This window comes from Lepidochelys kempii, chromosome 1 (assembly GCF_965140285.1).
Source record: "Lepidochelys kempii isolate rLepKem1 chromosome 1, rLepKem1.hap1, whole genome shotgun sequence".
NCBI lineage: Eukaryota > Metazoa > Chordata > Testudines > Cheloniidae > Lepidochelys > Lepidochelys kempii.
In genome coordinates this window covers 279,355,423-279,370,047 of record NC_136380.1, presented here as the reverse complement: position 1 = coordinate 279,370,047, position 14,625 = coordinate 279,355,423, and the positions used below count along the sequence as shown (strand labels likewise).

The 14,625-nt window shown below is 40.8% G+C and overlaps 1 protein-coding gene across 6 annotated transcripts in view; it reads right to left on the bottom strand.

Moving 5' to 3' along the window:
• Positions 1-632: 632 nt before the first annotated feature.
• The window catches only part of PPFIA2 (PPFI scaffold protein A2), a 619,889-nt gene continuing 605,896 nt past the window's right edge, over positions 633-14,625 (bottom strand). For 5 of the 6 annotated variants that reach the window (XM_073327625.1, XM_073327628.1, XM_073327633.2 and 2 more), the window contains 5 exons: positions 10,203-10,378; positions 10,048-10,116; positions 7,565-7,724; positions 6,189-6,280; positions 633-2,328 (listed from right to left, as the gene is read on the bottom strand). In XM_073327625.1, coding sequence (XP_073183726.1) covers positions 6,222-6,280; positions 7,565-7,724; positions 10,048-10,116; positions 10,203-10,378 — 464 coding nt within the window. In that variant the 3' untranslated portion in view covers positions 633-2,328; positions 6,189-6,221. The remainder of the gene's footprint in view (positions 2,329-6,188; positions 6,281-7,564; positions 7,725-10,047; positions 10,117-10,202; positions 10,379-14,625) is intronic. The other variant, XM_073327626.1, reaches the window with a different exon arrangement.

The window sequence follows — 14,625 nt, the reverse complement described above, 5'->3', positions numbered from 1 at the left end:
AGCAGTGATTTTAACTGGTGGTTTTTTTTTTTTAAGAATGTGAATAGACTTGAACAAAACTTTGAAAGCTGGTATGTTTGAGCCCACTATAGTGTTTTGTCTGTGTGCTAAAGGAGTGTAAAATGATGTTGTGACATCAACCATGGCCATCTTAGGTTGGCTGAGATAAATGTTCCAGAATCTAAATCATACATAAGGTAGACACATCTTTGTGAATTTTAACAGCATACCAGCCAAAGAACTCCCTAAAACCCTGGACACTTGGTAAGGATACCTGAGAATGGGTTTGAATGGCTACCACAATTGCATGTTTTTCTTTTGTTGAGAATGGCAATCTAACTCAGGAGCAGGGGGAAATAATTAGACAGAGGCTCTGGAACAGAACTGTTCACATCCAGCTTTAAGCATTTATAGGTTTTTCCTTCTCTGATCTTCCAGAGTAGAAATAAGAGATTTAGGGGTTAGTCTGTCTTCTACAGGCATGTAACTTCTTGTTCAGTTCACAGGGATTTCTCCTTTGTGTTGCTCCTGGTTTGGGCTGAGACTATGTGAAAACTGCAAACAAAACAATAAATACTGGACTGGAACGTAATGAGGGGTTTGCTCAAAAGAGACAAGAACTACTGAAAATGTTGGAGTTTGCACTGTTTTTACTTATTTACATTTTTTCACTAAAACAATCAAAAGGGGGGAAAACATTAACATGAAAGCTAGTTAAGCCTGAGGAATTTGAAGTAATGTCTTTAGCTTTATTGTCTTGACATTTGATCAAATTCACCATATCCTACAAATAAGCAAGTGTAGTTCTCCCTCTAGTGGCAGACTCAATATTAAGCTCATGTTGATAACAGTCTCTGCCTGGGAAAAATTTCTTATGCTTTGAGATGTGCCAGTCATCCAAACTGCTTTTCCATGCTACCATATATCCAGCCTTATAGATATTAAACACAAATAGCACTGAACATTTTTATTGACAAGGGGGGAGAAAAATCTGTCACCATTTGATTGACTGAAATCTGTCAAATGAAAATAGACAATAAAACAAATGTTTAGGTACGTGCAAACATTGCAGATCAAAATGCTAAAAGAAATAACTAAAAGACAGATCTTGAGATAGTATCAAGCAGCAGAAAATTAGCAAATAGGTCAATGACATTATTAAATTGGTCTTACTTTGAAACTTCCCATATAAACAGAGAATAAACAACACTAACACCACCAAATAAAGCCACAGTAGGTAATAATTGCTCTTCTAAACTTTTATACACTATATATTACCATTCTGTCTTTCAGTTATTTCCTCTGATAAAACTGACTTCCAAGAAGTCTCAGCAAGGCCATCTTGGCTAAAAGCATAACGTTAGACAGGAATTTGTCTAATGCCCTGTTACAATGAAGAAATGGTGGAGTTTGGCATTTTTTAATAGAAAACTTGAACATCAGATTCTTTGCAGTGTTCAGATTTTTACATCCCACGCTGGCTGGCATCTGAAGATCTTGGAACAAAAAGATGGCTCTTGTTCCACAGGTAACACAGGAGAACGTTTGTTTTTTTTTAATACATAATTTTTCGGTAATTGCTTTTGACTCTTGTAAACAGTTTTGTTGTTTTTGTTTTTAAAAGGAGAGCCATCACAGTGCTTTTCTACAGGTATTACAAGTATCTGATGTTTCTGCTTGACTTTATAGGTCCATTTTGGCTCCAGTTCCAGTTTAAATCATCCTTTTATACATCATCAGAGGCAGGTGTTCAGCTTTAAATATTGACAGATCTTTAAGTAGGAACGGGTTGAAGCATCTAACTCTGCTAAACATATTAATTTGACTGTTACAATCAAAAAACTGTAAAAATGGTGGAATGGAAAGATACAAACAGTATTGTTGACACTGTGTTGTCAAGTGTCTGCACTGAGACCCCATGTACCATAGATTTTATTTTAAAAAAATCATATTTATATCCCTTTACATACACATTTTAAAAGAAATACACAGTAAATACGTAGATGGCTGGTATATTACAATAAAACTGATGAACAATGTAAAAATGAGTGGCTCCACTGGATAAAACCCTTGGTTGTGCACTACTGCCAAATTTATGATGAGAGAGATGCTTTGGTTTTTTTGTTTTTAAAATGATTTAGGTATTTTATTACTCTTGTATTAAACTAACCAATAACTTAATACATGAAAAGAACATCACATTTTTTTAGCTTAATAAAACTTTGTGTTCTCTTCCCTATTACCCTGTTCTTGAAGAGACCTTTACTGCTCCTTTTCCCCAAAATAGTGGTAGTGCACTTCAGGTAAAGTAGAAGAAAGAGATGATATCTAAAGACAAAAATAAAAAACATTAATTAGCAAGATTCTTGATTTATATCCTTTTTACCCAGACCTGCTTTATAGTGAGACCACTGGAAATATCATAACACTTCATACTGTATTTCATGTTTTGCTAAAACTTGAACTTGAGAGAGAGAGAGAGAGAGAGAGAGAGAGAGTAAACTTTCATTTATTGTAAATCTTACATCTCTTTCTTTCTGTGTATGTGAATGGAATGTAGCTGTAATTCTTTACATTGTTTAATCGTTTACTAACATGTAGAAATTATTTTTCAAATACTGAAATTCAAGCAAATATTACAATAAGTTATAGCTTTAGCATATTATAATTTTGAAGGCCATAGGAGGCCTTCCAGTATAAAAGAGTTGTGTACATTTCAAATCTTTACTCTTCGTCCACTACTTTTTATGCCCTCCATCCTGTAGATCATCAAGGACAGACAGCATTAGGGCGCCACCTACTTGTACCAGGAAGTAAATAAGCAAAAGCTGTTATGTATGGAGTCTTTGTCCATCCACTGCAGAACCTACAGTTCTTTTGCCTTATTGTGCCTGGAAGCTTAAAGCCTGCACCTCAGTGCTCCTTCCCCTAATTCAAGTTCCTTCTCTTTTGGGACCAAAGAGAAAAAATATTCCAAGAATCCAGAATTGTGGATTACTTGAGAAAAAAGATCCTGACCTAGTCAAGCTTATTCTTTGGAGCCTCTGAGAATCTAGTTTCCAGGTCTCCCCTTCATCTGGAGTTGCTGAAGTCTTTCCTTTTGTCCAAATGGCACTCATCCCCTTCCCTTGAGGAAACTCTTTGGTCCAAAGGAAGCTTGGTTCACCCGAGTATAGTGTTCCCATTTTCCTCATGTTGCTGGAACTCTCATTTCTACCCTCTTTGAACCAACTGTATATCACCTCAGATATGATTAGCTTGGATTCGGGTACTCTGCTTGGTCAGTACAACTGTGGATGTCGCCCCTTTTATGTAGACTAATTAACCTTACAAGATAAATATACTACTAACTAGCAAACAGTATGGTGCAACTGAATCATTGCCTTTTGTTTTATATAGCTTGTTTGTAGTTATCACATTTGCTTTTGTATAAATGTTTATTAAGATAATTTTCTAGCTTCCTTGAAATTTTTGCAGTTGCATATAAAAACAGTGAGGGAGACCATCTGAATAATTACTGTAGCATATTCCCGCTATACAAAGTGGACTGGAAATTAATAAAACCAGTATTACATTAATAACATTTTAGTCATTCACATGTTAGGGATGGGCAACTGGAAATTAAAGGAAGAAATGATTGATTCTTCTCACTAGAAAGATGACTTGTAATAAAGATGTAATTGCAAAAGACTGGTCAAAGGCTTGGACCCAATAGACATCACTCATACTCAAGGTAGTAGTAATATTCCTGTAGAGTATATTAAACATATTTTTATACCATTCTATAAATGTATTTTGTTTAAAATACAACACAGTACAGCTCCAGTAATTTTTTGCTGCTGCTTATCTGTGTTTAGCTTTTGGGTTCTTGGGCAATAACAGCGCTCCAGCAGTAACAGACCAATTGGATAATTGTAAATTAACATATTTTTCAGTATTTGCAATCCCTGCCATTCATGTATTCATTGTAACTTGAAAGAAACTCTTTGGGGAATGTCACTGAAATTACATCCATGGGAGGCTCACAATATTTGGGTAATTTAGTTGCATGCCATTACAACATTTTTTAAATTATGATTTTTGCTTTCTACATTATGCCTTTCAAGCTCAAAGCAATACATTATTAATGCCCACTCCCATTGAACTGATTGAGAGTTTTGTCATGAAGTAGCACTGGGCCCTAAATGACTCAGACATTGTTCTCTGGGTAGAGATGGGCTGTATTGTCCTCTTTCCAGTGTCATGAGCCAGTAGCAGCCAATTGTGCCAGAAACTATTCACCAGCTATGTCACAAGGTTTGAAAACCAAACTCTGAATCACTTAAGGAAAATTCAGATCTGAGTCCAGCAGGGAACAGGTAGGTTGATCTCCTCTATGTCTCTGGCCATTAAGTTTCATCCAGTTCCCCCTGTATTAAGCCCCAAGATGTGTTTGGCTAAAGCCAAAAAAGAAAGTCTTGATCTGAACACATTAAGAGATAGAGAATCTGCCCCTTCCTTTGGTAGTGGATTGCTCATGATTTCCCTGGACTTACAACATTCTAAGCCCTTCAATTGCCATTTTAAAAAAAATCAACCTGACAGAAATGCTTCCTTCTCATCCTCCATATAACTATTTACCTGCCTGAGGTGCAGGATGTGCCAGACTCACTGCTGAAGCTGTAACGGTTTTTCTTTATATAAAAATGATGTGAATTTATTTTACTACCCTGCATGGCTAGAAAAGAAAGCTTTATACCATTGGAAAGGGGAGATTTTCAGCTTCTCTAAGGGACCCAGAATTTGCCTAACTCCTATTGAAATCAGTGAGAGTTAAGCCCAGCTCCTCAAAAATATTCAGGTACCTACATCACCTGGCTTTACAGGTGACGGGCTACAAAAAAATTCTTAATGTTTCAGTAACACACATGGCATATATAAAACAATGGTTGTGTGGTATAAAGTTTCTTTGAACTCATTTGGGGAAACCTATGCATCTCATTTGTGAGTAATGCTGTAATCCAAACTCATGGTTTAATACACGATTGTGTATTTTTATTCTCTCTCTCTCTCTCTCTTGCTATACATGAAAATAGAAAGAGGCAGCTGAATACTGTGGTGACAGGTGCTTTATAAATGCCTATGATTATCTGCTGAAACTTAAAATGGAAAGGAAAACTGTTATTTAAGTAAAATTAGCATGAAATGGTGGCATATTAATGGAAGTGCTCATCATGTTCTTATTTTTGTAAGAGGGATGATTTGGTAACAAACTATATATTTTCACACGGCTGTATTTTGTTCAAAAGTGTATTTGTACAACTAGTACGTGTGTAGATGACAAATGATGAGATATTTAAGTAATAAGAACCACTACATCCGACCTGACCCCTGTGTATATCTAGTCCAGTATCCTGTCTTTGCCTGTGACGAATATCAGGTGCTTTGCAGAATGTATAAGAACTTTCATAACGGATAATGTTGGAAGACCTTATCCACGGGAGATGATTTGTTCTAACTCATGCCAACCACCACCCAAATGATGTCCTAAAGCAGGTTTATAGCTCTGACTTCTTTTTCTTAAGTAAATCTAGTGTAACTGTTCTCTTTCATTAGGCTCTTCTCTAAAGTGAAGTTCCCCAGTGTCATATATGCATGTAAATTCCTCCTTTTTACACCATCATCTCATCCATACAGCAAGACCCTGAAATTCCTCTGTCAAACTTTCTCTTCTTTGAGAACCAGAAGCATATTAGAGAAAGCTATCGTCAAGGCCTGACTGTTCCTTTCTCCTAATTAGCTGAATGTAGGTTCCAAGACCCTGCCCTTCCCTATGTCACTGGTACTAATATGTACCATGACCACAGGTTCCTCCTGAGCTCTCACTAGAAATTCACCTCGATGTCTCAACACATTTTCTTGGTCAGCATCATCACAAGCTATCCGTCTTAAACAGCATCCTTATCTCTCGGCAGGTTTGACCAGTTTATTAGAAGAGTTGCCCATGAAAGAGAGGAAGAAGTCGCTGTTTGAGATGGGAGGTGGAGTAAGAGGCTGGCCTCCCCCAGACTGAGCCCCACTCACTTTGATAAACTAGACCTGCCTGGGGGAATGGACCCCATCTTGGCTTTCATTTCAGTAATGTCAGTGAATACGGGGTATAGTGTACATTTATACAGCCTCCATGATGGCTTTTTGTGAATACTCACAGCAATTCAGTGCTGGCTTCTTTGCTAGCCTTGTCAACATGAGTATGTGCGAACTGTAGAGCTGTCTAACCTCTGCAATCGTGATGAAGCAACTGCAAATTGGAAAAAAACCCTCTTTAGAATAACGAAGAAAATTAATATATTTTCCCCTCCCTGAAAGTGTGACTGTTAAATTACTGTGTAGCTCATTCTGTCCAACCTTCTGGGTTTGGTCTGGTCTATAAAGCTCATTTAGAGTTGCTAGATGTCTGAGACACTGTTGAAAATCTGACTGCTTCAGGAAAAAGAATAGGTTTTCCAACTTACTGATGCCATTATTGTTGTTAATACAGCATCACAGGTGTACATTTCACTTTAATGTTCATATCACAGGAAGGTGGCAAGTATAGTCCCAGAGCCTGGCTTAATGGACACAGAATTGTGCGTCAGGTAGCCCTGAGCTCAACTGTCATGTCAGCAACAGACACGCTGCCCTATGTGACTTGGGAAGTCACTTATTCTACTCTGTGCTTTAGTTCCCTAGCTGTAAAATGGGAATAATACTTTCCAACCTCACAGTAGTTCTAGGAGGATAAAATCCATTAACGATGGTGCGGTGTTCAGATCCAGTGGTGATTAGGGTTATGTAAGTACCTACTTAGATAGTACCTTTATTCATAGCTGGAAACCACCTTTGAAATTGATCCCGCCTGCCCTATGACTTTGCACTATTGCTAAAAAGTATAGAATAGAGAAAAAAGCATGAATATGAGCAGTGCAGTCAATGGAATTAGTGATGTGGTTAGTAACGTATGCCATTTGTGCTACGATATAAGATGTTTTTAAAAAAGATAAGCTTCTCATACATGGAATGTAGAGGGATATATTTTTAAACCAAATTCTTTAAACAGCTGCAAAAAATAACTACCACCAATATACCAATTATTTTGAAGACTGAGACTATTAGTGTTTGATAATGCTTCTATCAAGAATGAAATACTATTCTGTGGTGAAATGAGTGCACAGTGTTTCTTCTTCTGTGTAGAAGGGTTAGAGGGAAAATTAAGACTGGTACGCGATAACATTGTCAATACCTGCAATGTGGCCTTTGACTTCTGTTTACACTACCTACCCAGGGTCTTGATATTTAACTGCTAGCAGCCACGGTTAGTTCATCGTTAAGCCGAGGGGTCAGATTTGAAAATAAAAGAAATACTGAAAACTGACATTCTGGAACACAGCTTGAAAAAGATGGGGGTTACCATGTCACTGCATTTCCCTTCCCCATTTGAGCCCTGATTAAACCTCTATTGTACCTGTGACTGTACTAAACTTGTTCAGTTCCAGGCTTAGTGCTAATTGCCCAAGTTCAAGTTAAGTACCAAAGCACTTCATACCATCTGTTGTCATTTTCCGTGACTGCCCTGATGTTGTAGTTAATCTGAATCCAGCTGGAAGTGTTTCTGAAGAGCCAGGCATCATGCTGATTCCATGGACCTCACGTGGAGGAAACTGTCTTCGCCAGGAAGGGCCACGTCTGAAGTTCTTGTCATCGCTCTGCCAATACAAATGTTTGTGTTTGATAAAACTAAATTAAATTCATGATTAGTTCTCTGGATGGGTGCTTCTTCTCCACCTGTTAAGTTTATTTTCTAGAAAATAGATTACTACATGTTTCATGTCATCCAATAAGAAGGAAGTGTATGTGAGACATTCTTATAAGAGCAACTGCTTTAGAAACTTGGAAATACTGGATTAGAGGGTTTTTTCTTGAATCTTTTGCATGATACACTATCAGTTCTTTTTGTTGTCTGCTGATGTAGAACATTCTGAAAAATCAATGAGGGATAAAGTATCTCCACCTAGGCTCTCTATTGAATTCAAAGGCAGGAGATAAAGTAATAGATTAATCAGATGAGGAGGAATAAAAGATAGTTTTTAAATCCAATCATTCAGTTCTTCTGTGGTCAGTTATATATATGTAACTCCAAACTCCTAAACAGTGAAATCAGACATGAAATTTATTTTTCAACATAAATTCCAGTCACCTGTCATATACTGGAATTTATTTTTAAATAATTTCAGTTTATGTGAAAATTTGTACCATGTGTTTGTAACCACATGCAGAAAATCCTTGCTAGAAATACTGAGTCTGATAAAAGAAAAAACTAATAGTGTGGGTTCTTCTCTTAGGGTATCTGTGCCAATTTGCATTAATATTAATGAAAACAACATATGTGTACCAAAGCTAGAGAGAGCTATATTAAGTCAGCAATTTATAAATGACTTACGAAATTTCAATAAGTGGTTCTTGAATAGATTAATATTGGGTAAAAAATGAATAGTGAAATCCAATTCTAAACCAGTTCAACTATCAGTATTTTCTCACAACTTGCTTTAAGGAACAAAGTATGGTTCTGAAAGTATTTTTCATACATCCTACTGCTTTTAGTCTATCAAGTGGAGTTTTGTCTTCCCTGATCAGGAGGCAAAGATCTGTCAGTCAGAGATGGTATATAACTAGGGCCCAACCAAATTCATGGTCATGAAAAACATGTCAGGGACTGTGAAATCTGGCTACTGTAGGGGAGACCAGATTTCACAGAGCTGGGTAGTTGGAGAGCGGCGACTGTGGGCCCAGGAGTGGACTGTGGGCCCAGCTCAGAAGTGAAGGTGGCATGGTCATCGCTTTTGGGGGGGGCAGGGCTGGCCTTATGGGGGGGCAAATGGGTGACTGCCCAGGATCACATAGTCAAGGGGCTGCCGTGGTCACCCCTCACACACACACACAGCCAACCCAAGGGCCCTTTAACTCTTGGAGCTGGGGAGGGTCAGGGCTGGGGACGCCCTGGCTTGGGGTTCCTATTGTGTGCCGGACTCCGGCTGCTAGTCCTGGACAGGCTGGGGAAGTACAGGCCTTCCTCTTTCCCTGCACGGGCCACTCTTGGGGACAGATCAGAGCTGCCTGCCAGGAAGCTCTGTGGCTGCTGGCTGGGATCCCAGCTCTGATGGCAATGCGACCACCAGCAGCAGCGCAGAAGTGAGGGTGGCAATACCATGACTCCCTGACAATAGCTTTGTGAGCATCCCGGCACCTTTTGGGTCAGGACCCCCCACAGTTACAACACCATGAAATTTCAGATTTAAATATCTAAAACCCTGAAATTTACAGTTTTAAAAATCTTATGACTGTGAAATTGACCAAAATAGACCGTGAATTTGGTAGGGCCCTATAACTCCTGGCCGACCCACTCCACTCAATTATTTGCCTCCTACGTGGGGGCTCCAGCTCCCTTTGCCCTTCTAATTATGTCATCTTAGCCTTTCTCTGCTAGTACAAGAAAGAAAGGTGAAGGAAACGTTAAGACCTGAATCTCTCTGTTTCTTACAGCTCCATCTTTAAAAAAGCCTCCCTATCTTACAGGACCATGGTGAAGATAAATTCATTAGTGTGTGTGTGTGTGAGGTACACTCCTACTCTGGTGACAAGTGCCATAGGAAAAGCCTATAAGGAACTTAATAATTGCCTGTTTAATGCAGGATTTGGATGGTGTGCAGTCTAAGTATGGGACAATGCTCTCATTGATGATGAAAATAAATATTGAACTGTTGCCTCATTCTCTGAGCATTGTACAGCCTGAGGCAGGAGTCCTGTGGGGAAAATATAGTTACGTGGTCATCTAATTAACTATCATAATGCATATACACAATGGGCAGCAGGAAGGTTGCACAGGCAACCTTAATTTTGGCATTTCCTAATTTTTGACTGTTTGACTTCGTAGCCTTAATAACATTCTTTTAATTGTGTGTGTGTGGCCGTGTCCTCCTGAACTTAGTGTGTGGCTTTCAATTTTGTAAAGACATAAATTAAATTACTTACTTCATCAAGTCGTCTCTCAGTTCCTAGTGCTAAAAGATTGTTGTATTCTCTCTCAAGGATTTGCCGTGCCTATATATAGCAAATTAAATAATTAAAATAATTGAAAATGAGCAAAAATAAAATCCAGACAAAGTAAAAGTCAGGAAAGGACTTGCCTGGGTGTTTTGTGTTGGAATCTGTAATAATAAAGCTAAACTGCTGTAATCAAAGTTTTCATCCAGGGCTATAAGTGACCCATGCACACCACTTTCTAAGACGTTATTTGCATATTCTCGTAGTCCAATAGCCTGTATCCAGCGTATGACTCGCTCATTGCTCCAGACCAATACGTCTACAAACACACACAGTATAGTATCAGCTTATTGTTAATTGAACTTTCATAAGCATACAGATACATGTATCTATATGGTAGTTAACCTACCGCACCACTTTCCATACAAGGAATACTAAAACATGATTAAAATAACCTCAGTGGTTTCATCGTTGATACAGAGTCCAGAAAGTTGATTACTGGTGTCTCCATTCCCACTTGTTTAAACATACCACATGACAACCCTCAGCAAACACAGTAGTGTCAGCAAAGGGCTTTACAATTTTGAGAAAAGATTTTACAGATTCCTGGGAGAAATAAAATCAGTCCCCTGAGGTTCAACCTCAAGGGAAGGTGGAGTGGGATTAAACATCAGCTGAAGTGACCATTTTTAGAGTGAGACCTGTACATAGAGGTCAAAATCTGTAGTTTTCTAATGGGCCAGAGGCTTGTGTTGACATTTTTAGTAACCAGCTCTTCTCACTTCTGAAAGCTGATCCATTAAGATCTGTGCTAATTAGAAAGCTATGGACAAGTAAAAGAGAGAGGAGGTCTTATTTGAGGACTGAGTCAAAAAAACCCTCCACATTAGAAAGAGAGCTATTTGTCCCACGTTCTTAATATTTATTATTTTACTTGCATGTGTGATGTTTTGCATCTCTAATCAAACACAAATCGAAGACTGCTTTTTAATGATCTCCTTAACATCTTAAGTCTCAGGTGTAAATAACCATGAGCCAATGAAGTCATCAAACAGCAATAAAGTTAATTTAAATGGAAAGCAAAAAGACCAGATTCCCTCCCTGGCTCCTGCCTCTGTTTGTTGCACCACCACCACAAGGAGGCTGGAAAACTGCTAGTCTGGAATTCTTCTGTGAGGAGGGATCCTCCGCTGGTTTAGGCCAGTGTAATTGTTCTTTGAGTGCTTGCACCTTCCCATGAAGGTGTGTGCGTGCCCCAAGCACAATTTCTGGAATTTTTTCCCCAGTGGTATCTGTTGGGTTGGCTCCAGCACTCTCCGGGTCCGCATGCCCATAGCACTGGTATAAAGAGCCCTGCTGACCCCGCTTCCCTTCAGTTCCTTTTTACCGCCTGTGAAGGTTGCTGGAACGCCTCATTGCTCAGGCAGTTTTCTACTAGTGGCTTTTCTACTTCTTTAGTTACTGTAATTTGGTAGTTGGTGGGTAGTTTTTTAATAACTTCAGTCTCGCTTTGCAGTCCTTTTTGGTGCGGTGTTTGAAGTCCCTGCAGATTTGGCAATGGTCTTTCCTTGCGATTCCCCCAGTCACTTGAGACAACTCGAGTGCGGGTCACTCAAAGGCATAGACTTATCACAGGAAGTGCAGGGCGTGAAGCCCAGTGACCAAGGCATGCCCTGGCACTGGGAGGTGGATGACACCACTAATGAAGCGCAGAGGCATCCAAAACTGTTGATGTCTCTAGTATCTGATGCATCAGCCCTTGGCTGGGGAGTCCACCAAGGGGCCCTCAGGCCTCTGGTCCCAAGAAGAGCCTTTCCTCCAGAGCTCAGGACAGTCCACCTATCCTGCCAGGCATTTCTACCTGCTATTACAAACAAGGTTGTTTTGGGTCTCACAGACAATAAGATGGCCATATTCTACATGAACAGACAGGGCAGTGAGTGTTCTACCCCCGAGTCAGGAAGCAATCTGACTATGGGAGCTCTCCATTGCTCATTCCATCAGTCTAGAAGTGTACTATCTTCCAGGAATGCAGAACCAGCTGGCAGATCACCTCAGCAGGTCTTTCTCCTCTCACCATGAGTGGTCCCTTCAACCAGACATCGCAAGGGATATCTTCCAACGGTGGGGGACTTCCCTTATAGACCTGTTTGCTACCCACAACAACAGGAAATGCCATCAGTTCTGCTCCCTGTGAGGCTCCAGCCCGGGGTCTTCCACAGATGCATTTCTGTTGTCTTGGACAAATTACCTGTAGTATACATTTCCTCCTGCATGACTGATTCACAAGGTTCTGATGAAGATCAAGCGGGACTGAGAGTGGGTCATTCTCATAGCCTTGTTGTGGCCCAGGCAACATTGGTTCACCAACCTCTTAAGCCTTTTGGTAGAGGCCCCACTATGCCTTCCGGTACACCCAGACTCCTGAGACCATGGTTGGCTGCTCCACCTGAACCTCAGTTCTTTTAATCTGTCAGCCTGGAAGCTCCAGGCTGAATCCTGAGGAGCAACTTGCTTGGAGCAGGTCCATAGAGTCCTACTGGGCAGTAGAAAGTCCTCCACCAGGGCCACCTACCTTGCAAAATGGAAGTGGTTCTCCATCTGGTCCTCCCAATGGGGAATTCCACCTACACAGTCCTCCCTGCGTACCTTCTTCTGCTGAAACAACAAGGTCTGGCGCTCTCTTCAGTCCCGGTTCACCTAGCGGCTATCTCAACTTTCCCTCCCAAGATTGACAACCAATCTGTTTTTTCACACAGGATGGTGATCAGTTTTCTCAAAGGCCTGGATAGGGTGTATTCCCAGGTCAGAGAACCCATTCCTCCCTGGGATCTGAATCTTGTCTTGTCAAAGCTTACGGATCCACCGTTTGAGCTGCTAGCAATGTGCTTGTTGTTACACCTCTTCTGGAAAGTGGTCTTCTTAGTGGCCATCACTTCAGCCAGAAGCGTTGCAGAGATCCAGGCCCTCACATTGGAGCCACCATATATGGTCTTCTTCAAGGATAATGTCCAGCTGTGCCCACACCCATTGTTCCTCCGAAAGGTGATCTCACAATTCCACTGCAGGCAAGCAATCTTCCTGCCAGTAATCTACCCTAAACCACATGCAAACAGAGAGAAACAGTGCCTACACTGGATGTTAGACAGGCCCTGGCTTTCTACATATAGAGGACCATATCATTCTGCAGAGCTACTTAGCCGTTCACAGCGGTAGCGGAGAGAATGAAGGACCTACCTACCTCTGCTTGGAGAATTTCATCCTGGTTGACTTCATGTATCCGAGCGTGCTATGAACTCATGGGCATCTCGCCCTGCAGCTAATCTGACTGCTCATTGTACAACATCTCATGCCTCATCAGCCACCTTCCTAGCGCAAATTGCTATTCAGGATATCTGCAGAGCAGCAACCTGGTCGTTGGTGCACATGTTCTCAACACACTGTGTCATCACCCAACAGGCTAGAGACGATGCCAACTTTGGCTACCCAGTCTTGCAGCCAGCCTGTGCTTGAACTCTGAACTCACTTCCTGTACAACTACTTGTTAGTCACCTACATTGGACTGGACATGTGCAAGCACTCAGAGAAGAAAAAACAGTTACTAACCTCTCTGTAACTGTTTTCCTTCAAGATGTGTTGCATATGTCCATTCCAAAACCCACCCTCCATCCCCTATTATCGGAGGCAGTTAGTAAGAAGAAACGGAAGGGGAGCAGCGTCGGCAGGGCCCTTTATACTGGTGCTATGAGCACGGGGCAGCAGAAGGTATTGGAGCTGACACAACGGATACCACTAGGGGAAAAAATTCCGGTAGGCATGCACACCTACACTGGAATGGAAATATGCAACACACCTCGAAGAGCAAGTTACAGAAAGGTTAGTAACCATTTTTTCCCCTCACTACCCATCCTGCAGTCCCTGCCACAGGGAGCATTCCAGGGTTTGGATGGGGGAGTGACTGAAATACAGTGTTCCAGCCATCCTTGGCTGTAAAACGTTCCATTGGGGAGAATGTCCAACCAGCACAGATTGGAACAGCCTGAGCCTGCTGTAACCTATGATGGGGTCGGGACTAGCACAGAACCAGCACCAGTAACCAGTTACTTCATGTGCTTCTCCAGGTACACCCAGCAAATACTGGGCACAGCAGGGAATTTGACCGTAAGTCCTCATTACCAATGTAAGTCTTTTGCACTAGAGTATGCCACCATCTCTGCTGAGGCGAGCACAATTCAGATATTACAATTAATTCTGTCCCACTAGTTCTTGTGTTGTCAATTCTTCCAAAGAAAGTTGCACTTGAAAAGAGTTAACTGAAAATGTTCTAGTTTCCTTTAATACTGGCAATGCTTAAAGGAATCAAAGGATTCACTTCTGATAACAGGAAAGAAAGCCTCACTCTGAAGTACAAGACCTATACCTTGAGCTTGCATGCTCTCTAGGAAGCCTTGTGTAGGAAAATACTGTTTAACTAGCTATTACATCATACAATAAACCTTGTTCTTTGGGAACTAACATTATGGATCAAGGCCTGACACAAAGTGAAACGGCAAGTTGTAAACTGAA